Source organism: Pterocles gutturalis, unplaced genomic scaffold (genome assembly GCF_000699245.1).
Source record: "Pterocles gutturalis isolate BGI_N339 unplaced genomic scaffold, ASM69924v1 scaffold2675, whole genome shotgun sequence".
In the NCBI taxonomy this organism is placed as follows: domain Eukaryota; kingdom Metazoa; phylum Chordata; class Aves; order Pterocliformes; family Pteroclidae; genus Pterocles; species Pterocles gutturalis.
This window is the reverse complement of record NW_010143076.1, coordinates 13,616-38,127: the sequence shown is the minus strand read 5'-3', so window position 1 is coordinate 38,127 and position 24,512 is coordinate 13,616. Positions and strand designations below refer to the sequence as shown.

Genomic DNA, 24,512 nt, shown 5'->3' with positions numbered 1-24,512 from the left:
TCATAATCCAGTATTTAATTTTCTTAACAGTAAAGGTATTGACTTGTGTTAATTTTTTGATTCAGTATAAGCCCTTAATCCTTTTCTGTGGATCTACTTCCTGGCCGGCTTATCAGAATCGTGTTTTGTATAGTTGATCTTTCCTTCCTAGTGAGAGGATTTAGCATATGCTCTTGTTGACTGGTATCCAATTTTTCTTCACCAAAATTATTGTGAATTCTAAGCTTGTCCTCAGGTGAACTTTCTGTTAGCTTGGTGTTCCTTGGAGATTTAGTAGGCATACCTTCTATTCTGTCTTCCTAAAGACACTAAAAACACTGAAAAGCATTGGACCATTTGATGAAGAGCCATTAAGGACTATTCTGAAAACAATTTCTTACCAGTTCTCTGTTTACTTGATAGTGATTGTTTTCGTTGTTTGCTTCTGAGATTGTTGTGTGAGGCCAGGTCAGACACCTTGCTAGTCAAATGGTACATATACTACCCCTTTTTCAACATGGCTTGTTACTCTCTGGAGAAAAATTAGTCTCCCTCCTCCTCCCTATTGAGTTGCTAAGCATGTTCTCAAATTAGCTAAGTTAAAAAGCTAAGTCAGATTGCGTCACAGTGCATTGCAGTCACTACTGTGACCGTTGTGTACATATTTTGACTTACAATTTCAGGTGGACTTGAGAGCATTGAAAGGAATGTGAGTGTAGGAACTACTATTACTTTTTAGACTGTATTCAGAGGTATTGTATTTATAGTGTAACACTCTGTGCAGGTTCAGAATAAAAACTCTCCACTGGGTGGATACTGAAATCTAAGTCAAGTTTTCTGAGTTTTTTTCATGACCTTATTTTCCGTGTGTGTGTGTGTGTGTATAAAACAAGAGTATTTTTCTCGCAGTCATTGACTTTTATGTCTTCTTTGAGAATTTAAGTGTTTGTCTTTCTGTAATGATATCTCTGGAAGATTGTAGAAAAAGCGGTAATAATCTTGTGCAGCAGTTTCAAGGGAATCTTTAGCTATATAAACATGAAATTGTGGTAGATAGTTTATAAGCATTTGTATCTTGTGGCTTTGTCACTGTAACTGTAAGGTAACTGTATCATTAATATTGCATGAAAACTTTGAATTAATCATTTCATGTTAACTTGAATGCAGTGAGCTATGTATCAGTAAAACTTGAAAAACTAGAAAAGCCAGCAAGTTCTGAGTTGAGTGGTACTTTAATTCATAAGACACCCATGTTCTGTATCATGCCACTCTCCAAAGGTGACTATAGATACTTCTCTTCTTATTGCAGTATTTCAAAAGAATGCAATTTATTTACTATCAGCAAGGGATGCCCCTCATTTTTTCTTTTGATGTGGCTGCTGTTACAGTTTTATAGCTATCTTCTCATGGGGTTTTGTGGAGTAAAAGTTTGCACTTCTGACTAATCAGTTGGTTTCATAATATCATTATCCAGTCCTGAGCTGTCTCTTTTTCTTTATGTGTCCTGGGGAGGTTACTAGATCTGTTCTGAGAAGTTTTTCCTCAGTCAGCAGCCACAGCTTGGACTGTGAAGATCAACTGTCTGCTCCTTTTCAGTTAGACCCTGGGCCCTCTATTGATATACCCAACACTGAAGAGTCTGAGGTCATGGCAGATCCTATGGGCACCTCAAGGTCTGTATGCATGCAGCTGTACTGACCAAGTATGTCAGCTCCCTCCTTGCTAGGAGGTCAAGTACCCGAGTTTGAAAGCAGGAGGAAAATAATTACCGAAGCCAAACCTGTGGACATACGCAGTGTTTAGTGAGATTGTGCTGCTGCCCTGAGCAACCTGTAATTCAATAACAACCTCCCAGGGAAGCTGTAAGACACAAAACAGGCTTCATCACTAGCTGTCGCTGCAGCCTGCTGTTCTGTAACTGTTGGCATGACAACCATATTTTCTAAAAAAAAAAAAAAAAAAAAAAAAAAAAAAAAGGGAAGGAGCAGTTTGCTTCCTGAACCTGTGAAGTATTTATAATCTGCAAGTATGTCGTACCCTAGCGGATTCTAGCTCCACACGACTTCTAACAGGACTGCAAAATACTTTTCTGGATCCCTTGGCAGATTATTTTCTACAGGGGTCATCTACTTAAGGACTCCATTGCTCAGGGCAGGCTTCAAGAATGAGAAGATTTGTTTGAGTAGTTACAAGACTCTGAAGACAGTTGCACCTGGATTCAGCTTCTCAGTTCAATTGGTGGCTAGGAGACATGAATAAAGTTTTATTCCCTAGTTGTACGGTTCATTTGAAATAGCATTGCATGTTGGCCAGGGAAACATATTTGAGTCCAAAGTAAGCAATCTCAATTACCTTATGCAGACAAGCAGAAGTCAACTATTGTGGACTACTTGTTTTGCTGATCTAAAAATTATAAGTGAAATTCAAGCATTTCATCTGTAGTTAGTCTTACTTAAATTTAAAGAAAACCAGTGCTGGCTTTCATACATACAGAATACCTGGTGAATACTGTTTAACATAATCATGACATAAATTTTATTTGGTTTTTTGTGTATATTTATTAACTGAGGTAAATATGTTGTATAATAAATCCAGTTACCTAGCAGGAAAATGTTAAGCATGTTTTCACCTGTTTTCTCATCAGCTGGAACTTTAGATAACTTTTTGATTTTACACACTCTCTAATACTTTGTTCAAAGGTCTGGCGTCAGAGCTAGTAAAGTTGTGCCAGCTTGTTCCTACAGCTTGACATAAATTCCTGTGTTGGGTTTGTGTGGTGGGGTTTTGTTAGTGGAGGTAGGGGCTACAAGGTTGGCTCCTGTGGGAAGCTGCTGGAAGTTTCCCTGGCTCCAAGTTGGACCTGACATTAGCGAAGGCCGAGACAGTCAGCGATGGTGGTAGCGCCTCTGTGATAACATATTTAAGAGGGGAAAAAAACATCTGGGAACCAAGAGCCAGAAGAAAGGAGTGAGAATATGTGAGGGAAACAGCTACGCAGACACCGAGGTCAGTAAAGAAAGGAGAGGGAGGAGGTGCTGGAGCAGAGATTCCCCTGCAGCCTGTGGTGAGGCCGGCTGTCCCCCTGCAGCCATGGAGATCAGCTATGGAGCAGAGATACACCTGCAGCCCGGGGAGGACCCCACACCAGAGCAGACTGCTGTGCCCAAAGGACACCTTAACCCTTGTGGGAAGTCCGCGCTGGAGCAGTCTGTGCCTGAAGGACTGCACCCCACTGGAGGGACCCACACTGGAGCAAGTTCATGGAGGACTGTATCATGTGAGAGGGACCCCACGCTGGAGCAGGGGAAGAGTGTGAGGAGTCCCTCCCCTGAGGAGGAAGGAGGGGCAGAGACAGTGTGTGATGGACTGACCACAACCCCCATTCCCTGTCCCCCTGCACCACTGGCAGGGAGGAGGGAGAGAAAATCAGGAGTGAAGTTGAACCTGGGAAGAAGGGAGGGATGGGGGGAAGGTGTTCTTAAGATTTGGGTTTATTTCTCATTATTCTACTCTGATTTGATTGGTAACAAATGAAATAGATTTCTTCCCCAAGTTGAGTCTGTTTTGCCTGTGACCATAATTGGTGAGTGATCCCTCCCTGTCTTTGTCCCAACCCACAAGATTTTACCTTTTTTCTTCCAATTCTCCTCCCCATCCCACCATGGGGAGGGGAGCAGTGAGCAAGCAGCAGCATGGTGGTGAGTTGCCAGCTGGGACTAAACCACAACAGTTACTAAAATTTTTTCAGTTAGGTTTGTGTTTTGTGTATACAACTTTAGAACCAATACTAAGAAGATATTTTAAGACATGGTTATGTAAACTGTGATGGTAGAATTTGATCTTACAGTAGTTTTCGTTGGATTCTGAAATAGCTGTGTGGAAACACAGCATTACATTTGGTAATTGTTTTAGCTTTGCTTTTCATCTACTGGTTGTTATTTTTAATTGTAATGGAGGTTTTTTTATATAGTCTGTATTGTAGTCTGAGATTCTGTGAACAAGGAGAAAAGAAGTAACATTTTACCCAGTGTGTAGTTTCTTTGCATAGTTCATGTAAGTGATACTCCTCCACCCCTGGTTTTCTCCCTTACTCCTTCTCTGACATTTCTGGTTACAATTTCAAAGTTTCCTGACTTGCTGCTAAACCTGTTTAACAGTCAAGTAAGTGAGTACTTGCCCAGGGCATTTGAAGAAAATTGCATTCTGATCTAAACTCTGCTCTGTAGTATTGAATTGCAGATCCAATTGAATCTTTTAAGCTGTAGGGGAAAACAATTTTGAAAGACACATTGAAAAGACTTTGTCACTGGAAGCTTAAAAAGTTGAGCATCCCAGAGTCTTGTCTATTTTGTGACCCCATCCCAGGGTCTTGTCTATTTTGTGACCCGCAATCACCAGGATGCCCCAGGTACTAGTTTTTAATGTGCGAGGTGAGGCTGGTAAGTTTTATGCATGTGGAAGCTGATTTCTTGAAGGATTACGAAGTTAGACGTCACCTTGAGGACTCACAAAGCCAAGCCATTTTTATGTTATGAATATTGCTATCTGTCTTTCGTGCCCTTTTCAGGAAATTCTGTTCAGAATCTATTTAAGAAAAGGAAGAAAATGGATATTTTTAAGTTTCAATGAAATTAAAACCCATGAAGTAGTTTAGATGAAAGGGGCCTTTCTTGGCTTTTGATGAATGAGAGGGAATTTAAATGCATCTACCTGATAGTTTTGGTTCTTTATTTTGGCAAGACAGGTTTGTTAGTTTATAGAGAAAAGAACCTGATTTACACTGTAGTTATGTTTCTCAGAATCTGGAGGCAGGTTTGAGTATTAGTTTTGGAAACTAAGTACTTTGAAATGCGTCTTCAGTGTTTGAGATATATTCTCAGTGAGGCAATTTTTAGTGTTACAGAAATAGTTTTTGTGTGAGAAATATGAAATTTCCTCATAGGAAATCTGAACTCTGAAAATCTGTTTCAGAGCACTACCTATGTGTAAAACATGTTGCCATGTTGTCATAGGATTCTTTTTTTTTTTTTAGACTGTGATTTTGTCCATATGATGTTACATGTGAAGTACCATAAGAAAAATTAACACAGTTTTGAGTGGAATTATAAATGTATTGTCCTCTAGAAAACATTAGGATAATAGTGTCCTATAAACAGCTTTCTGTATTTTTAAAAAAATGTGAGTAGTGTTGTCAACATTAGACTAAAATGAACTACATTTTCTTTGAAGTACCTATAGTTTTCTGACGTACTAAGTTTATATAGCCTGGCCACCATGAGTTAAAACTCTGGGTTTCAGGCATTGTTACATTATTATTGTTCCAAGCACAAAATTTTGCATGAAAAAACTAGGCCCTGTGGTTAAGATACCTGAAATACTCTTAATGTGGAAGGTTGAAATTCAAATCAACTTCCAAAACTGAAACAAAAACAACTATTAAACAAAATCTACAAAAAAAAAAAAAAAAAAGTCTGCATTAAAAGTTTAAAACATTACTCTTGCTAGGGACATTTGCCAACGGAAAGAGAAACAGCAAACATATTAGTACGTGGGACCGCTGCATTCTTATGTTCTCTGACATGCCTTGACAGTAATGATGATAGGTCCTGTGCAGTATGGATCATTGTATGTATGCAGAGCTCTGCTGCTTTCATAGGAACCTGCAACTTAAATGAAAGCAAATTGTCTCTTCTTGTAAAAAAGTGTGGAAGTACTAACTTAGCAAATATGGAAAATCAGGAAAATTTCAGGCTGAACTTCTCAAAAATTGCTCAGCCTATCCTTAGGCATGTCGTGAGGGGAAGCCCTTAGGCAGTTAGCTTCCTGAGTCACCTTGAAGTAGTCTGCTTGATGAGTAGATTGGTGTATTTCCTTACACTAGCAGCGGAATTTTAACTTTAAAAAAGGAAAATCCTACGAAAGTTTTCCAGTAATCATAACCCTGTAATTTTATCCTATACTCTGAAACTGTTGAGTTTAGAGTGCTACAAGTTACAGTTTAATGGATACCCATTGCGTATTCTTTATAACTGCATCTGACAATGTAATAAAATCTTTTTAGCTGGATTTCAAACTCAGAACCATAGGACTTCATTGCTCATTACAGCCTTGCTTTAGTTTTTCATATATGTGATTATGCTGTACTATACATTATTCTGTTAAGAAACTTCACTTCCTCTGAAGCCTCATTGCGTGTCCAGGAATCTTCTTTGTATTCTCCAGTTAGCAGTTGCTTAGGTAATAGTTTTTGCTTGTCAGACTGTGATTTGCATTGCAGTTTATCCCAGAAGACCAAAAAGGCCTTCTTGACAGATACTATTTGTGTTAGATTTTTTAGGCTGTGATATGCATATTAAAGGATCAAGCTCTACTGCAAGACCTGCTACAGTCTGATAACTGCAGCTTTAAAAGTATCCTGAAAATGCGGAACTCACTGCCTCACTGCTAGCAGTTAGCCTCACAAAATATTGTTTTGGTATAAAAGATACATATAACTTAGCTTTTCTCAGCAAGTTGTCCAAAGTTTAACTTAGTTTCATTTCATGCTATCTACCTCCAAATTCTGCAAAGTTATTTAAAAACTGTATTGGAATTGTCCTAAAGGGCTACCTCCTACTGTTTATTCTTTAGAGGCAGTGTATTTCTAGGAGTAAAATTTTTTCCTCTGTCAGCATAGGAAGTGAGTAGTCTGATCTCTTGCCATTACATGCTTCCTATTAATTGCCACAGAGTACCTGCATAAATAGTGATAGATCTATGTAACCAAGATCTCATGCTACTGGAAAAATCCTTAAGCCATTTTCTGTAAATAAGTAGATATGGGAGATCCTGTGAACACTCAGTGAAAAATAATGAAACTAAAATGGTTTCTGAAAGCTGTTCTTTTTTTCCTATTATATTTGTTTTATGCAAGATACTTTATCTGGGTTTTTTTACAAATCTATTTTCTTTATTTTCCTCCCATTTGGTTATCTTCCACATTTTAAACTAGGAATAAAAAATGTCTGTTTTGAGAATGTATGAATATACCTAAATAATGAGGGAGAAGGAGAACATATGAAAGAAAGTACTTAATGGTATGACTTTTGGCAGAAGCTGAGTTCACTTTGACATGCATAGGAGTGACAGTTTAAGCTTTGCACTGTGAGCTTCTCATTTTGCATCATTAAGAATGGTAGTGTTCAGGGCACGCGTAAAATTTATGCTTACCTGTAAAATAGAATCCTTTTGTTGGTCTGTTACTCTGTTGATGAAAAAGAGAGAAAACACTTTTAATATTTTTCTCAGCAATTAGAAGGCATCACTGAATATCTGTTCACTTGAGAGACAAATAATTCACTTACTCTAAGGCTAGAGATTTGGCTCAAAATGACTGATTTCACACTGGAAATCTGCTAATACTCCCTTTGGGTTATAGTCCTCAGCTGTGTTTTCATAGTGGAAGAAAAGCTTGTTCTTCATAGGAAACTTTCTATTAGGATATGGTATCCTGCTCTTGGGTGTGTTGCAGAACAAGAGTAGGTCCTGTCTACTTAGCTTTATCCAGTGCTTAGAATTGTCAAATTTATTTTTACCATAGAAAATGTATCTGTCACTGCAAATGTGAGCAGGGTACACTGGAAGCAAATGTTGTCCTAGAAGGAGTCAAAATTGCAGTTTCTTTCCAGAAAGGACTGATCTGGTGAGAGCATAATCGCTGTCTTTATGCCAGGTATCTTTCTGATTTAATTAGTAGGGTCTCAGAATAAAAGGGAGGCAATGCTCTGTGATTGAAGAAAGTTTTTTAAAATAAATTTTAAAATAACCCATTAGTTCCCATTTGGCAGGATTGAATTTTGAGAATTTTTTCATAAGGAACAAAATCATATGTGAGAAGTCTGTCTTTAGTTCTCAATATTATGAGCTGCAAAACTTTAGTCACAGTACTAGCCTACCTGGACGTGTAACATTGCAACTTAAAGATTTCCCCCCTTTTTCCACAACAAAAGAATATAATGTCCATTAAAACGGAAAGGTAAATGTCCATTAGAAAAAGGTAAATGCCCATAAAACCAGCCCTATTATTCAAGGGAAAAAAGATTGTATCGTATTCAAAAACTAAAGGCCTTTGGCAACTGCAGCCAGTATTTTGTGAAAGACAAGGTAAACAGCAGATTTATTTTAGACCAAGGAAGGAAGATCTGGAAGTGAAACCCGCAGTACAAACTAAGCAATGACAATCTTGATTTTATTTTATTTCTAAACTGTGCGATGCCAAGGAAGGTAGAATATCTCCTGTTGTAGGACACTAAAGTGTTAACACTGTTGACTAAATTCCATGCTTGTTATTTTAAAGGAATTTAGGAAAAAGTGAGAAAGTCATCCTCCGCACTTCCCCCTGGTGCCCCTCAGAAAAGGTAGCTTTCTCATGCAATTAATTTTCCTTACCCCCTCTCCTGGAGAAGATAATGTACTTGGCCAAGAAAAGAAGCATAAGTGCAGTAACTATTTTCTTACAATACCCTTGTCAGTGTACTGTCCTCTATACTACTGAAATAGGCTTTCCTGAGTCAGAATTCTGGATAAGTCAGGGAGAAAAAGCTGATAAAAATAAAGAAGGAAGAAAACCTTCTCCTTCTACTCTTCCTCACTGAAAAAAACCAGTCACTAAATGCTCCAGAATCCTGTCTATGTGAAAAACATAATGCATCTCTGTCATACTGAACAAGATAAAGGGGAAAAAAATGAGCCATCTATGTCATGTTAGATTTTACTTCAAGATGGATTGGTTGTGAATCTGGGGCCAGGAAACATGGATCTTCGTCAGCTGTTTTTCTGTGCTCGTGAAAATTGCATGTAATAGATCAAATTGAAAGACTGCAGGAGGTACCAAGGAAGACTTGTTGTCAGTCAGAGCCCTCTTTCCTAAACAGGACCTTTCTGGGATTGGTGTGGAATAAAAGGCTTCCTACTTGAGTTCCTGTCAAAGGTTTTCTTGGATTTCCTGCTCATCCATTTTACTTGAGCAGGGCTTTGGCACCTGCAATCATGAAAAAAAATCCCAAACTTTTGCTGTCCTTATCAAGCTTGTTGAGAGGTTCTTATATTTCATCATCTTTGGTTTTTGGTTAGATTCATTTTTGCAAGGGAGAATCGAAGAAATCGGGACCTTCTGTACAAAAGAAATAAATGTAACAACTGGTTGCTTATTAGTGTTATTTATAAATCTTATGTACAAAAGTAAACAGCCATTTTTATGCATCTCAATTGTATCAACTGAATATAATCTTAATGTATGGACATTACATAATTGATCATTTTCTCCAGACAATTTAAAAAGCAAGTTATGTACAGAAAAATTCATATCATATTAACTTTCAAAAAACACATGCCAGAGTTTAATCATAATTATTTCCTGTTTTGTTGTCATTCAGTTATTTGAAGTTACAATTGCAAACTAAAATTAATTCAGCTAAATCAGTCTTGAAAGATAGCATAGGTCACATTAAGTATATTCCTTTACAGCTGTGAGTCTGTAAAGATTATTATTTATCCCCCCATATATTTGCCTGCAATATTTTCATAAGTGATAGACTTGCAGTGTCTTTCTTAAGTTAGTTACATCTCATTCAGTCTGTAAATTTTACTTCTAATTGTATGTCCAAAGATACCTGCAACTTTTTCCAGTGTCAATGGGTTAAGAATGTTTACTCTCTGAGTCATCAATATGCTGTAAGATTCAATCTAAAGACAATCTGGATACCATCTAGCCCAGAACTGCTACTATAACATCTCTTTCAGTATATGTGTGTTTATCATCTGCAAACTTTAACGCACAGTATTTCACAAGTCCATTATATGTTGTCCTCTGTTCTTGAATGTGAGTTTTTTCCACTGTGTTTAGAAATAGACTATTACTCCAAGTGGCAAGTGTTCAGCAAATTATCTAGCTTTCTAAAAAGAACAGGAGAAGATTGGGGAAGAAAACATACAAACAAACAAACCTCACCACAACAAAACAATTCAGTGATGAAGAGCAAGAGGTCGATATCAGTAGTTTCTGGTATAGAATTTTTTTGGATTTTTTTTCGCCTCTTTCTGCTGCTCCCAGGTTAGGTTGGCTTGATTAAGAGACTATTCAAATTAAATCTTCTTAACAAGACAAAGTACAACTGTATGTCAAATGGGAGGGATAAATCACACTTGCTTTTGAAAGCTGCAGTAAACAGAGGTAGTTGTGTAGATCTTTTAAGAGTTGCTTATTCAGTGTCCTAATACAGTGACTATGTATTTTCCCAATGCTCTGATTGGTTAACCAAAGCATCTTTATAGTCAGGATGATACGGTTGGTCCTTTTTATCACCCAGTTCCATCCCACTAATGGAGCACTTTCCTTGTGCTCCCTAAGGAGGCTTTAGGTCCTGGTATCATCAGTGATTATTGTCCTCCTCAGTCTCTCTGTCCCCTAAGTGTGCGTAAAGGTCATACATGCAAGATCAGTTTGAGTAGTGCTATTTAAAATTATAGGTTGCCTGTTAGGGGAGGGAGGAGTGAGACTAATTCTTGATTTATTTTTTTTTAAACTAGATTTCACTTTTGAGCAGAAGAAAATTTATGTCCTTCCAAATATAGTTTGCCACAACTTGTAGCAAGTTTATCAGTGCTAACTCTGCAGGATATTTTTCTTAGTAACTGTCACATTAAACATTAAGTTTAAGCATTAAGATATTTTACGTTAAGGTTAAATATTAGGATATTTTGTCTGATATATTTTTCTCAGACCAGAAAGAAAACACTGAACATGAAGGCTTTGATCCTATAAATATTTTAAAATAGATACCTTTTTTTATGTTATGCTCTGTTGCTGTGGTTGAGACCTTTTCTGTTTATGTTTTTGCATAGTTCTGTCAGGTCTTTTTGGTATCAGTCTTAAAAGCAAAGTGCAAGGAAGAACTATTTATCATTTGCGGGTTTTTTTTTAATGTATAATTAGAAACAGACACCTAGAGTTTCTGTGCAAATAATTAAGCAACTATTAATAGTTTTTAAATGCAAAACTGAAAACAATCTATTTTCTCCTGTTTCTCAAAAAGAAGCAAGTTGCAGTGATAGGAAAATGCAGACCCTGACTGATGAATATATGGCTAAAGGACTCACTTCCCTTATTTTGTGGAAGTTCCGCATATCTGAGAAAACAATTTATTACAAGCTTGTGTGTTTTTGCAATAATTGCACTTTGTATTTTTTAAAAAACAGTACTTTTGTTTCTACTTAGGTGCTGGATGGATGCTTTTTGGAATATATTTGTTATGTGGAGTAAAATGAGTTAGCAGTGAAAGCAAGGAAAAACTGGATGTTTTTGGCAGATTTTAATCCATACTTTGTTTTAGTTTAGTCCCAGCAAAACTGGTCTGGTAAGACTGTTGTGCAGTACTCTACAGCAAGGAGAGGAAGTTCAGTTGAAATAACTTCATCGATCCTTACAGTTATCTTCAGATATTTAGTTGTTGCACTGTTGATGGAGTATCTTATCCCCTTTCATCTAATTGTCAAGTATTATGGCATTCTTCTTCACAGTCTTTGTCTGTAGTATACTGACCTCTATGCTGTAGCATAGCAAGAGATAATTAGTTACAACTTAAGGGAACTTGTTATATAGAGCAAAGATCCCAGACATAGGAGTGTCACTGCTGAGAAATTAAACAGGGAAACTGTATTTTGAAGAGATGTTTTGGAGAAGCTGAACTTCAGGTTGGAAAGTTAAAGTCTTCATCTGTTGTCAGATATAATCTGAGAACAAAAATGTAAAACAAAAAGGGGTAGGATTTCATATAGAGCAAGACCGGGGTTTTTTTTTTGGGGGGGGAGGGGGGAAGTGGAATTTCTCTTGGAATATCAATATAGCACTTGAAGGATTATGCTGAAGAGGGAAGTAGTAGGGACAGGTAGATGGCATTTTAGTGCTTTTGATGTTTGTTGTTAGCCTTCTGTAGGATTCTTTTACTTCCTTCTTCTCTTCCAAATTGGTACATGGGAACTCCATTTTGCAAAGCAGTCATCTGTTGCTTGTTACTGCATTACCAACATGTTTTTTGATTTTAAGTCCTATACAGTCCTTAAGCTTAGTGCCTTTTGGCCAGTAAGCAGTACAATGCCCAGGCAGGTTAGTGGTTGTTCCCGGAAAAGCTCATTCTTTCAGAAACTTTGCATGATTGGGTTCATATTTATGTTCAGGGAAGCTGACTTTTTTTTTTTTTCTGTTCACCTATGTTTTATATACTTTCTGTGGAAACATGGAGTTTAATTAGAATGGTAGCAAATCTGTTCACATGGTAATGTTAGTCACAGGAGCTCTTGTCTAACTTTGCAGATGGGAGAGAGCCAGAGCATTGATGTCTGAAGGGAAGGGGCCAGCTATCTTAATGTTAATTTCATTAAGATGAAATCGGAGGGACACAGGGAGAGATTTCGTATTCTGTGCCCATTTCCCATTTAATCTGAACATTTTTTCAGCATTATCAAATAGACTTATTACATGGCTTCATACCACTTTTGTGTGTACAGTTTCTTTGACTGTAAGTACTAGCAACAGCTTTCACTATGCCTTAACTTTCTCATAACAGTACTATAGTTATCTTCAGTCAAAGGAACAATAACTGTGTCTTACAATGTTATGTAATCTAAATATTAGAGACAGGCCTTAGGCACCAGAACTGATTTTATGCTGAGCATCAAAATTGATTCACTATGTGACCACACTTGAGTTGCCTGATTGCTGTAAAATGAATTTAAAAGTAGTATAAGACTAACACAGTTGTTGACTTGCAGAAGGCAGACATGGAACAAAACTCAGAGCTGTAGTTCTTAGTGCTTATTTGGGTCCACAATTCTCCACTGAAAAGGTGTTCAGTCACAGTGCTGCCATGCTCTCAAGAAGTTAAGAATACATAAGTAGTGTCCTGCTCTTCGAATGGAGAGACAGAACAGTTTCCGTTTGATCTGTACTTTGCTTCTGTGGTGCTGGTGTAGCTGTATCCATGTTCACTGAGAACTGTTCCACCTCAGAACAGATATTTTCCTTTATGAAGAGGAATGTATAATTTCTAGCAGCAATGGGAAGGTCAGCTGTCTCAGAAGTTAACTTGTACTTGGCTTCTGAAAAATTCACTTTGGGGTTTTCGGTGGGAGAGGGTGAGGGGAGCTAGTGCTTCCTTTTGGAGGAAGAGAGTTTGGTTTCTTTAATCCATGGTCAGTATGCTCTTAAAATTCTTGTGCCCTGAGGAGCCTGTGTGCTCTTAGCTCTTTAACAAGGAAATTGTTTTGTGTACATAGACCAGGATGCAGCAGTAAGATTCATAAAGGCAGGAAGATTTTGTCAGTACTGGACTTAACATTGGGTCCTCACACTTCATGAGGTGCCCAACCCTTTGCAGAATTGGACACTAAGTTTTAGCAGGTTACTTTCATAAAAAATGAAGTCTCCAAACCTTATTGTACTCTTTTGTCCTGTTTCCTTAAGGGAAGGAAAGTGTTAAATTTTTATTTGTGTACTATTTTCCTTGACTCCCTCCCTTGCTGTTCACCTCACTAATCCAGAGGTATTTGAGCATGGGAGATGTCTCTGCTATCTTGCACTTTTGCACAGCCCATCATCTGTCAGGAACTGGAGATTTGTTTCTGGGATTTGTATCATTATCATACTGGTAAAGGTTTGGAAGGGCAGTCTCTTCAGTGTGGCGCTTCAGCCCTCAGAATAGTAAGCTTTTCTAACAAATCTCAGTCAGATTAACTAATTTAATAAATATTTTGTTGCTCATTCACATATGCATGGATCATATGTGTAGACATATGCACAGAGCATTAATATCTCTGCTGATAATTGATTTATGTGATATCATTTTAAGCCATCTTTTGAGGCAGCATAAATCATATAAGTTTCATTTTAAATATTACTGCGTATATACAAAATACAGTTCGCCACTTGAGAACTAATGTTAGGAGTCGCAATAACAACATTTTTGAACTGCTGGTGTTGGCACACTGGTTTTCAAGTGGTGTCACTTAAAGTCTTAAATTAAGGAAAACTGTACATGTTTACATTTGTGCACATAAATTTTGAAAGCTGAGTGTAGTAATTGATTGATATATACTAGCTAAGTAGACAGTTTAGTATCTGGTTGCAGATCTGTAGTATGCTAAGAATTAATTTCCTGTCTGCTAGTCACTAATTCTGAGAGTACAAGAGTATATGTTAGTTTACTTGGCTATTATTTTTTTTTCTTTACTGCTTTGTTGTATGTAATATTAAAAAAAAAATATTTTTACTTCTCTCTTTTCTCTTTGTCTGGATTTTTTTTTCCAAAATATTACCTACTCAAAGCAATAATTTTATGCAGAATTCTAAAATGAGATGTTAGTAAACTCTGTAATGACAGCACCAGTGTTGTTTTTTTGTTGGTACAAAATTTGTCAAGCAAATAAAAAAATATTAGTTAAGTGAATACCAGTTTTCTGAAGGAAAACAAAACGTTACCAAAGTTAACAATATGATAACTTGGTTGTGTTTTTTAATTTCTTGTAAGTCGGAATAGATTTTCTTATCAGTTTCAACAACAAAAACCTGATCTGCTCACTGCGGAGCAGTAGGAATGCATTTTCTGTAATAAATGCATCTTCAAACTGCATGCAACCTATTTCAATTTTAAAATAATACATGAAATTGTGTAATTGTGCTATTATAATTAAAATGCTAACAAGAATTAGTAACTGCCCAGCTAAAAATCTCATTTGGATGCTTAGAATAATAAGGGGAGAAATATGATAAGTAGTTGTCAATATTAAAGCAGGCTGAAGGAGAAGGGCTTCGGGCCTTGTAGTAGGTAGAATGAAACAGCAGATTTGAGTATCCACGATCTTTTCAGTATTAAATTTTCAGTAAAATAAAATTACTTGTATATGAAAACATAGCCTTTCCCCAGCTCTCTTTTTTTTCCTGATCAGCTGATGAAGAGACTAGCAGCTCGCTGCTTTGCTGGCTTGTTAATTTTATCCCCACTAACTGTGATTTCCGATAGCCGGCCTGCTGATAGTGGTAAGGTAAATATCCTTTTTCATTGCCGTCTTGAAGATTCAGTAGAACTACATCACAGGCATGTGTAGGTGTGTAACACATGAAAAGTCGGTGTTCTCCGTATTTCAATGTACAACTGAGTGCTGAAGGAGAGCAATGACATTAACTGTTGACAGCCTTGCATGCTGTATTTATTATTAGCTTTTATAGCTTCCAAGATATGCAGAGAAATTTCCTTTTCTTAATCTTTGTTAGCTGCAGTGGTTTATAGTGGGAGTCTTGCTTTAGCCAAATGAATATTAATGAATTTGTGTGCAGATTCTTTTTTCTTCCTAACTCATCAGATCTCAAGCCTCCTTCATAGTGGTTATCTGAACACTGTGCAAGCATGATGTAAATTGTCTTTTGATTATTAAGGCCTAGTTTCGGGCTGTCCCTCAGGATTCTGCGTTTGTGTTTGTTCTGTGAATTTGCACGTCGGATGATGCATAGGAAACAGATTTTGAAATCCCACTGGTGTTTTTAACATGCTAGGTTGTTTTGTGTTGTGCATCAGGTTTTGTTCACAAAGCGTTTTTCAAGAGACATTGTACACAATTGAGAAAAATTATGTCTGGGCTGTAATCACTCTTTTTATATTGATTGTTATGCTCACATGATCATAAATATTAGCCATGTTTGGTGCTATGGAGAAATGAAGGTAATTGCCTTATGATTAGAGCTCTTTCAGTTATGAGAAGGAATTGATTAGCATTTGCATGTACTCAAGGCAATACTGAAAGGCAAAAGGGACAAATATCAACACCATTTATGTTCTGGGAAAGCATTAATCAGGAAGCGTAGTTTTAAGATGTTTTAAATTTTTTTTTTTTTTAATCTTTAATTTCAGTTCTCCTATGACCTGATAATTTATTTTTTCTTTTTGTTGGCTTTCCCAAATAAAGAAAAGTCCAGCTTCTTGCTTTATCACATGGATCTGATGGTCACTGTGTGAACAGGTTCCCCTTATTCCTAGATTGGTTTTTTGTAGCGATTTTTTTATCCCTCTGCATAGTGCTGCTGGGTCTGGTTAAAAGCATACATCCAGGTAATTGAAATTAGTGTTCATTGTTTGTGACTGTGGGGCAGGTTTGGTTTGTTTGGGGGGTTTTTTTGCATCCCATGTTATGAGTGCTTTTTACAGTAAAACACTGTAATGTCAGCCTATCTGTTAGTTACTGTTCTAGAAGGATATTATGTATTTTGGAAATGCTTTTAGTGCTTAGGTGATTTGAAATTGCTTGAACCATTTGGAAGAGAAGTTATTACTGCATCAACTGTCTGTGTGTTGTGTGCACAAAGAACTGTCTGTGATCTGGCTTTGGGTGCTGACTGCAGTTTGGACTGTCCTGTTGAAAAACATGTGATATCAAAGTCTGTTTTGCATGGAACTACGTAAGCCAAAACTGGCATGACGTGAACAAATGAATGCTTGTTGAACACTTTCTGACACAGTACCACAGGCCATCGCTGTGTGTGAGTTGGTGTGGAATTCAAGGTTCAGAGAAATATCCATCTATGTAGATGATAGCGGAATTCTTAGAACAAATTGATGTTTAGTGTCTCTTTGATTGCCAGTAACTCAGTTTCTTATTGTACTCTTCTTTATAAATAAGCTGACCATTTTGAGTTGAAATACCTGCTTTCTGTGGGGTTGCATTTTTGTTTTTAAATACAGCTTGTTATTTCCCTTCGCAATATCTCTTTTGTGTAAAAATCGTACTTTTTGAATCCATGGTTGTCAGGCAATTGAAGACGGCAATTTGGAAGAAATGGAAGAGGAAGTCCGGCTTAAAAAACGGAAGAGACGAAGAAATGTGGATAAAGATTCTGGGAAGGAGGATGGAGAGAAAGCAAAGAAAAGAAGAGGCAGACCTCCTGCAGAGAAGTTGTCACCCAACCCACCCAAACTGACAAAACAAATGAATGCTATCATTGATACTGTGATAAACTACAAGGATAGGTGAGCTTGGAGATGTCTGCTCTCTGTTGCATGTGCCCTTTCCCTCTCTGTTGCTATCTCTCTCTACGTTTAACAGCTTCATTTTTGTTTTCAGTCTTTAGAAGTATTTGCTGACACCATTTCTGAAAAGTAATTCCACTTAGGGTCTGATCCTGTAAGTCTCGGTCTTCGTGGACATTTTTTGAAGACCCATCTGGTAGGAAGTTGTTGAAACACAAATGCAAAAAGTAGGCTTAGAGCTCCTGCTTAGAAATGAAGTCATTGTGCTCAGGAGGTGTACTTAGAACATTTAGCTTGGGCAGTGTTTTCTTTCTGTGTAGTGATGCAGTGTGTGTTAATGTCAGTCTTTCCAAATACATGGCTATAGTTTTTTTAATGTAGGTTAACATGGACCTCACTATGACCTGAAAGACAGCTCAAAAAATGTAGGGCTCATATCATGAGCCTCTGAACCGCCAAAGGAAAAACTAGAATTACTGAGCATAGTATGTTATCCACAGCTGAGATGGAAGCCTGTTTATCAAGAAATACCTATTTTCAGCATAACGAAATGTTAAATAGCTGGACCTCAGGAAAAAATACCACCTAATCTGAAATGTCATTCGAAGACTTCTGTTTTACAGGTTTTCAAACGGAAAATCATCTTTGCTTCATGAGGAAGAAGCTGAGAATTAGTTAATAGCCTCCTTGATGCAGATTTGTTAGAGAAAGTTGTATTTTTTAACTCAACTTCTATTTGCCAAAAAGTCAGTAAAGCCTTCTTGCCTACTTACCCCTTTTCTGCTATATATTGAATTACTTCAATCATATAAGGAGCAATTATAAGCTAAATTAATATTAAATACGTTCAGAGAAAATCAAGAAATATTTGCATTAGGTGATGTGCACAAGTGCAACAATATAATTTTTGCATGTAAACAACTTTCAGTCTGTGACTTCAAATGGTAACTTGGGTGATGTCTGGTGAAGCACACTGAGCTGTGATGCCTGACTTTTTTGGCACTTAAGTGTTGAAATGAAGCATTCTGTGATCTGTGGGCTATCTCTGGAGTACATTGAAAAGTTAATTGCATTGGAACAGGATTCACCAGCAATGAACATGATGAGCAGGAAGCTGACTCCAGACTCAGTGTATTCAGCTTGCTGTGACTCTCGACTAACAGAATAGCTGAGAGGGGAGACATTTAAGTTCAGGTATTCCAGTCAGGGCTGCAGGGAAGCATCTCTTCGTTGTATGCCTGGCCTTGAGCCTTCTCTTGAAGCCAGGCACTTGTGATCAGGGTGCCTACTTCTCATTTATAAAATAGCAAGTAAAGTTGATTTCTGCTGGCCTCCAGTGGTGGGATAGTTGCTGATAGTAACTGATAGTTACCAGGGAAGTTAAAGACTTTTACCAGTCAGTTGTGCCCCAGGAAGTTCCTATCTGATCTTTGTCAAACAAGCTAACCACTGTGCTGTTATGTAGTGACAAGGCATACTACTCCCTCTCCCAGAAGCCCACGTTTATGCAAGACAGAATTGGTTCCCACTTTAAAAAGTGTATGGAGCTCTATTCTGTTAGGCATTAAAAGTGTCTGTTAAACTGACCTCTTCAATGCAATGAGCTATGCAGAAGTGTTCCAAGTTCCTGTATTCTGATTTTTTTGTGAGTTAGCATCAAACCACCCAATCCTATGAAAGTTGGGACAGAACGGAATTGTAAATGTAGGCATTAGGAAACTTTAATATTAATCTTTAAATCTTTGGGATTAAGGTTGTTCTAGAGTTCGATAAACATTTTCAGGATTTTCAGCTTTAGAATTAAGTGGGTTTTAGGCATTGGAACCCTTCAGCTTTGTTGGGGGTTTGTGTTTGTTCAGCTCTGGGCTTTCGTGTGTGTGAAGGCAATTCGGACAAGTATAGAGGGACGGGTTAATTTGAAGAAGAAAAGTAGGTCATGAGCTTCATCTGGGGAAAAAAAGGAGATTTTTAGTGTATTTAGTATTTGAATGCTTGAAATAATCTTTGTCTTTAGCTTAAGTTTTCAGTGCTAATAGATGTTTCACCTCTACTTGATGAAAGTCCAGAGGGCTGATCTGGACCACAGGGAGCTGATTGTGTCCCAAAAGGTGGTCAGGTGATACCTTTCCAAAATCTGACTGACTTTGTCCTGAGTTACTTTGTCAAAACCAAATCTACAATCTGTAGTAAGTTTTTTTGCAAATAGTAAGCCAGAAGGCAGAGAAATCAAGAGAATGCATCACTAAACTAACAAATCTCTGTGTGCTTTGTCTCATGTTTCCCCTTGCTTTTGAGAAGAGCTTAATGTAAATACAGAACCACTTCTCTGTTCTTGTTTAAATACTTCTTTTTAAAAAAAACATTTTTTCCATGGTGCGCACAAAAAATCAGGAGTACCATTTGGCTGCTTTTGTGGGGCGATTCTGTATAATGTTGATGCAGGGAAGGAGTCTCCAAATACTTCCCTCTTTTGTATTTGACTTCTGTTGTAGGCATTTGGGGACACGTACAATCCCTTCCTTTCTTATTTAAAAAGCATCCAACAAAATAGGCTGTGTTGCCTCTGTCTAGGAAAGCTAGGGGCTACAATAATACAAGCAGTAAGCTCTAGCAAACTGAAGTTTGACCCACACAATTATTCTATAAAAGTCAAAATAAGATTAAACAGACAAATTAGCAACATTTGAGGTAAACGTTCAATGTAGTGAAACACAGCATATGATTCTTTGAAAGCAAATCCAGAGGTAGATACCCAGCTACTTGCAAACCCCAGTTAAAGAACTCCATGCAAGACAGTGGAAGTTAGCATTGAGTTCAAATTACTGTTTGAACTGTTACATTACAAATATCTGTCAGGATCCTCAGCGCAAACTTTTTCTTAGGATTTTCCTCTTTTATGCAGTGCTGTATAGCAACTCTCACATTTCCTTTTACTCCCACCCCACACCCCACCATGATACTGATTTTATATGAGACATTCCATTAATGATAAGTTTCATAGTCCTTACAGAGCAATTTATAGCTACAAACGGAGTTTCTTTGCATCTTTCTAGAGAGCTGGGAACCCACTGTAGGAGAGAAAGCTTCAGCATTTTATGCTGCAATTGACTTGACTGGCAGCCTAACTGCATTGGTTTCCTGGAATTCTGGTACCTGTGGTGTCTCCCGTGTAATAAGAGAAATAGTAAAAGAGGAGAAAAAGGAGAGAGGTGTGAGGAGGCACTGTAAAAGTGTTCATCTTGGGTTCTTTGGACTCCTTTGGTGTGAGAGCTGTTCAGATCCTTGTCAAGTTGGCAATAATTACTTCTTGCAGGCTGCTGTGCTTTCGATTCCAGTATTGGGTGATGTGCTTTAAGCTTCTTCGTGTTGATAAGCATTTCTTTATCGTATCTTTGTATTTATCTTAGTTAATCTTGAAACAAATGGTCATACCTCAATCTGAAAAAATGTGGGGTGAGTGCTCCAAAATCATTAAGCAGTAAAAATGCTTGTTGAATTCCCTGCCACCTTCTTAAACTGCACCTGTGCCCTTATTACTAATTTTTAAGTATCAAACCAGAAAGCATGTTGCCAACCATAGATCCAGAGCAGTACTACAAATGCAGAGCCTTTTTTTCACTTCTACACTGTTTTGCCATCAGAGTTGAAGCTGAGTTAATCTAGGATTCATCTAAAATGGCTTAGAAAGGAGAATAAACTTGTAATGAAGCAAAAGTAAGGTAGAAAAGATGGTCAGAATCCTCCTACTTCTAGTCAGCTGATCTAGTGGAAAATGTCCCTGTCCACCCACAGCAGGGAACTTGGACTAGCTTATCTTCAGAGGTCCCTTCTGAACCGGACCTTTCTAGGATTCTGTGATTTTGGTAAAGCATTTTATAGGGTACCACAGGAAAAGTACAAGCTAATGGGAAAGAAAGAAGAGATCTAATGAGTAAGCTCTCTTACCTGAGTGAAAAAAAGGAAAAAGAGGTAACTGAAGACACTATTAAAAAAAAGGAACTATTAAATTGGAAAGAAGATAGCATGAAAGTTCCTGAAGAACTGGTGTTGGCATAGATCATAATGTATTAATGATATATATTAAAAAATGAGGAATGTCTAGCCAAAATACAAAGTTTTAAAATACCAATATTGGGTTGGTATTATGGAAGACTGAAGACAGTTTCAGACATACTGAAATACAGTACCTCAGAGTGCATTATCAGGTACTTAAAGACTAAAAATAGGAAACTTTTATTTGGGTTGGAAGCTCATCATGTGGAACTGACTGAAAAAGAATGACCTGAGCAAAGAAAATATTGATCAAAGTTAACTACGAGCCATCAGTATTGTCCAGAAACAAGATACAAGCCTGGCCCCAACACTGTCGCCTGTCTGGTTGAGGAACTACTCACTGTATGTGTATTCCATTATATTTGACACCATTAATGCTTCTGTGTTGCTGTGTGTAGTACTTGAATACTTTTCCATTCAAGAAAGATTAGTTTACACTGAGACAAGAGTAAATAATTCTTTCAGTTATAAGTAGCATGCGAGGGTCTTGCAAAAGGAAACAGGTTGGTTTGTTTATCTAAGTACAGCACAATCTGAGAGGAGAAGGTGATTGCTCTCACTAACTTCACCTGGGAAAGAAGAGAAGCATAAACACAGGGTGAGTGTAGAAATATGTAAAATACAGGATGGTGGTCACGTTATATGAGTGTAAACATTCATGAATATATGCAAGTTGTTAGCTGAGTTCTGGAAACCCTCCATACAGAATATTGGGGCAGAAATACCTAGATGGATTTGGGCTTTGTTCTGTGGTTAAAAAGCTTTTATATGGTTATTTACAATACCAAGGCCCTAGATTCAGGGACCTGTAAACACCTTTCCAGTTACACAGTTGATCCTGATTCCCCAGTGTAAAGTATATGCATCATCTTTGCAGTCTCCATTTGCAAGAATACATTTTAATCTGGGATTTTGTTGCAATTATTTCTTAAACTGATATTTAGGTGCCTTTGCAGCCTTGTACCTTGTCCTAACCTTGCAGTGTGAAACACCTGTTGAGAATAGAGCAAGTTGAAATGCATCAGTCCAGCATTACTGTCACACTTTTTTCCAGTTCCGATGCTTTTAACCTGTCTTTCCTTCCCCCTAAAATTGGGAATGCCCATAGAAATGGATAATCATAGAATCATATGTGTAATATGTATGTTATGTTTTCATAAAATTGAATTAGTTTGTATGTCCAATTTAAATGCTTTAGCCTTTTGAAAGCAGGGACAGTTTTACTGGACATAGATGTTCTCTTCAGAATAAGGAGTTTGTATACCAAATTTGAGCCTCAGCTGTGGTCTTTGCATCGTGCACATGCAGGCTTAGTCACTCAGACTATCGTTTTCCTCTTTTGAAGGTTTTCCTTTCTTTTTTTATTTCAGAGGAAGACAAGCTGTAAGTGTAGCTTCCCTTTCCTGATTGTTAAGTGGAGAAAAAGAATGATACTTCATATCTTGTAATCCTTCAGCTTCCCTACAAATCCACTGTCCTCTTCTGTCTTGCATCAGAGTGTTGAAGGTTTCCTGTCTAGGTGTCAGTTTGATGCTACTGCTAGCTTGCATTAGCTTTGTTTAGATAGCAACAGCTGAGTCCCAGGATGCTGGTAGCTCTGTTACATACAGTGATTTTCATTTGTCATCTACTTGCTCTCTGCTCCGTGAGACTTAAAGTAAGGACTTGTGTGGTGTGCCAGTTAACTTCACAAAACCACCTCCCCATAGCAGGTGGCTGCTGACCACATTTTAATAAAGCTGATGAGAAAATTAGAGGGTGGGGTGGTTGTGCCCTGTCCGTGTTTCCTGCTTGGCAAGAGACTTCCCCTGTTTGTGGTGCTTAGGATTTTGATCCCTGCATCATTATAGCCAAAATGTTTAAAGTGCCCACAGTATTCTAATTTTGACAGGACGTAGCTCAGGGAGGGGGTGTTTTTCTCTCTATGTGAAATGGATTTTAGACAGACTATTTCCAGCTGTTTTCTCAAGTTATCAGTTCTTAGCTGTTATAAAATGGTCAGTAATGTAAGCAGCCATTACTAATCTAACTAGTAACTAATTATGCCAGCTGCCACTCTTGAATATTCAAGGATGCAAAGCAAATAGTTCTTACTTATAGCTAAGCCAAAGTTATGGATTACATAGTCGTATGTCAAAGCTAGGAGTTAGATTTTAAAATATTTTAACACACTTCCATTGCAGTGATGGGGACAGGTCCACCATGTATTAATTGCAGGCAGTTACAAAAAGGAAGAATCATTAAATACATTTAATGAAAATTAGCGATCTCCCTACATAGCTGGGTTAGTGTTGGAAGTTATTAAATACAGAGGAACTACCTCACTCTGTAAGATCTTCCAATTCCCCCCCCCCACCCCCTCACTTTTTTTAGAGTGTCCTTGTGAGTTGCATTTCATTAAAAGTGGTAATTTGCATGCCGTGGTTCTGATTTTGAGTGCTCTGATTAGGGCAAGCATGCAGAACTCTTCATTTGACCCACTCTAAATTGAATTTCAGTGTTTGTTGAAAGCGTGAAATTTGCCAGAAATGCGAGAACATCTTGCAGTTTCAGCTTCATAGTTGTCTCTTCTGGTTCCAGAGAAAAGATGTTGACAGTAGTGATACTTCCCACAGGTCAGTGGTGGCTTGCTTCTGGCCTCGTGCTGCCACAGAGGACAAATAGAAAAGGAGCCTCATGCAAATGGGGCCTAATTGTTCCTGCATTTAACTCTACTGAAGATAATGCTGACAAATGGGTGGAAATAGCTGCTTGTATTCACCTTATAAGCAGTTTGACAAAAATGAGAGAAAATGAGAAACATTGAGCACAAATATTTTTCTAAGCAAAAATATTTTTAAATGAGCAATATTTATTAATGATTTTTAACTTGCACAGCATGCAAATATTTTTTTTGTGAGCATGCATAGGACTAGCATGTTTAGCTGATGCAGTAGCAGTGAACTGTCACTCACAGTTCTTTCGCAGTCGGGTCTTTTAATTTATTCTGGTCCTTCTTCCCTTCAGCACATATCCTGCTAGTTGCTAGGCAACTGTAAGTGATTTTTACTGCGCATGATTTTTATGTGGTAATTGTTGTGGTTATTATTTTCTAATTACAAAAGTGGGGACAGAGTTGCATTAATAATTACTGATTTTTCTCCTGTTGTATCCACAACACAGCCATTTGCGATTATGTAAGAAACGATCACATTCATTTACAGCATAGATGCACATATACGAAGGGAGCAGAAGATATATCTTTGTAAGAGGAGGTTTATAAAAACGATAGAACAGAATAAGCTGTTATTGATCTGAGCAGAGAAAATCAGGCATTAGTCTTCTGTCTGTTGCATATTTCATGCCCTTAATGCTTTTTCTTTCATGGCCTTAAATGATTCTCAGTAATTAATTCTATCATGCAAAAGCTGGAAGGTTTTCTATGGCATT

At 37.6% G+C, this 24,512-nt stretch overlaps 1 protein-coding gene across 2 annotated transcripts in view; it reads left to right on the top strand.

Annotated features, from left to right (window-relative positions):
* SMARCA2 (SWI/SNF related, matrix associated, actin dependent regulator of chromatin, subfamily a, member 2) overlaps nt 1–24,512 on the top strand; it is an 82,386-nt gene that overhangs the window by 45,448 nt on the left and 12,426 nt on the right. Inside the window, exons 1-2 of one of the 2 annotated variants that reach the window (XM_010084571.1) lie at nt 14,962–15,054; nt 16,813–17,030. In XM_010084571.1, coding sequence (XP_010082873.1) covers nt 14,962–15,054; nt 16,813–17,030 — 311 coding nt within the window. Of the gene's footprint in view, nt 1–14,961; nt 15,055–16,812; nt 17,031–24,512 lie in introns of those variants that run through there. The other variant, XM_010084570.1, reaches the window with a different exon arrangement.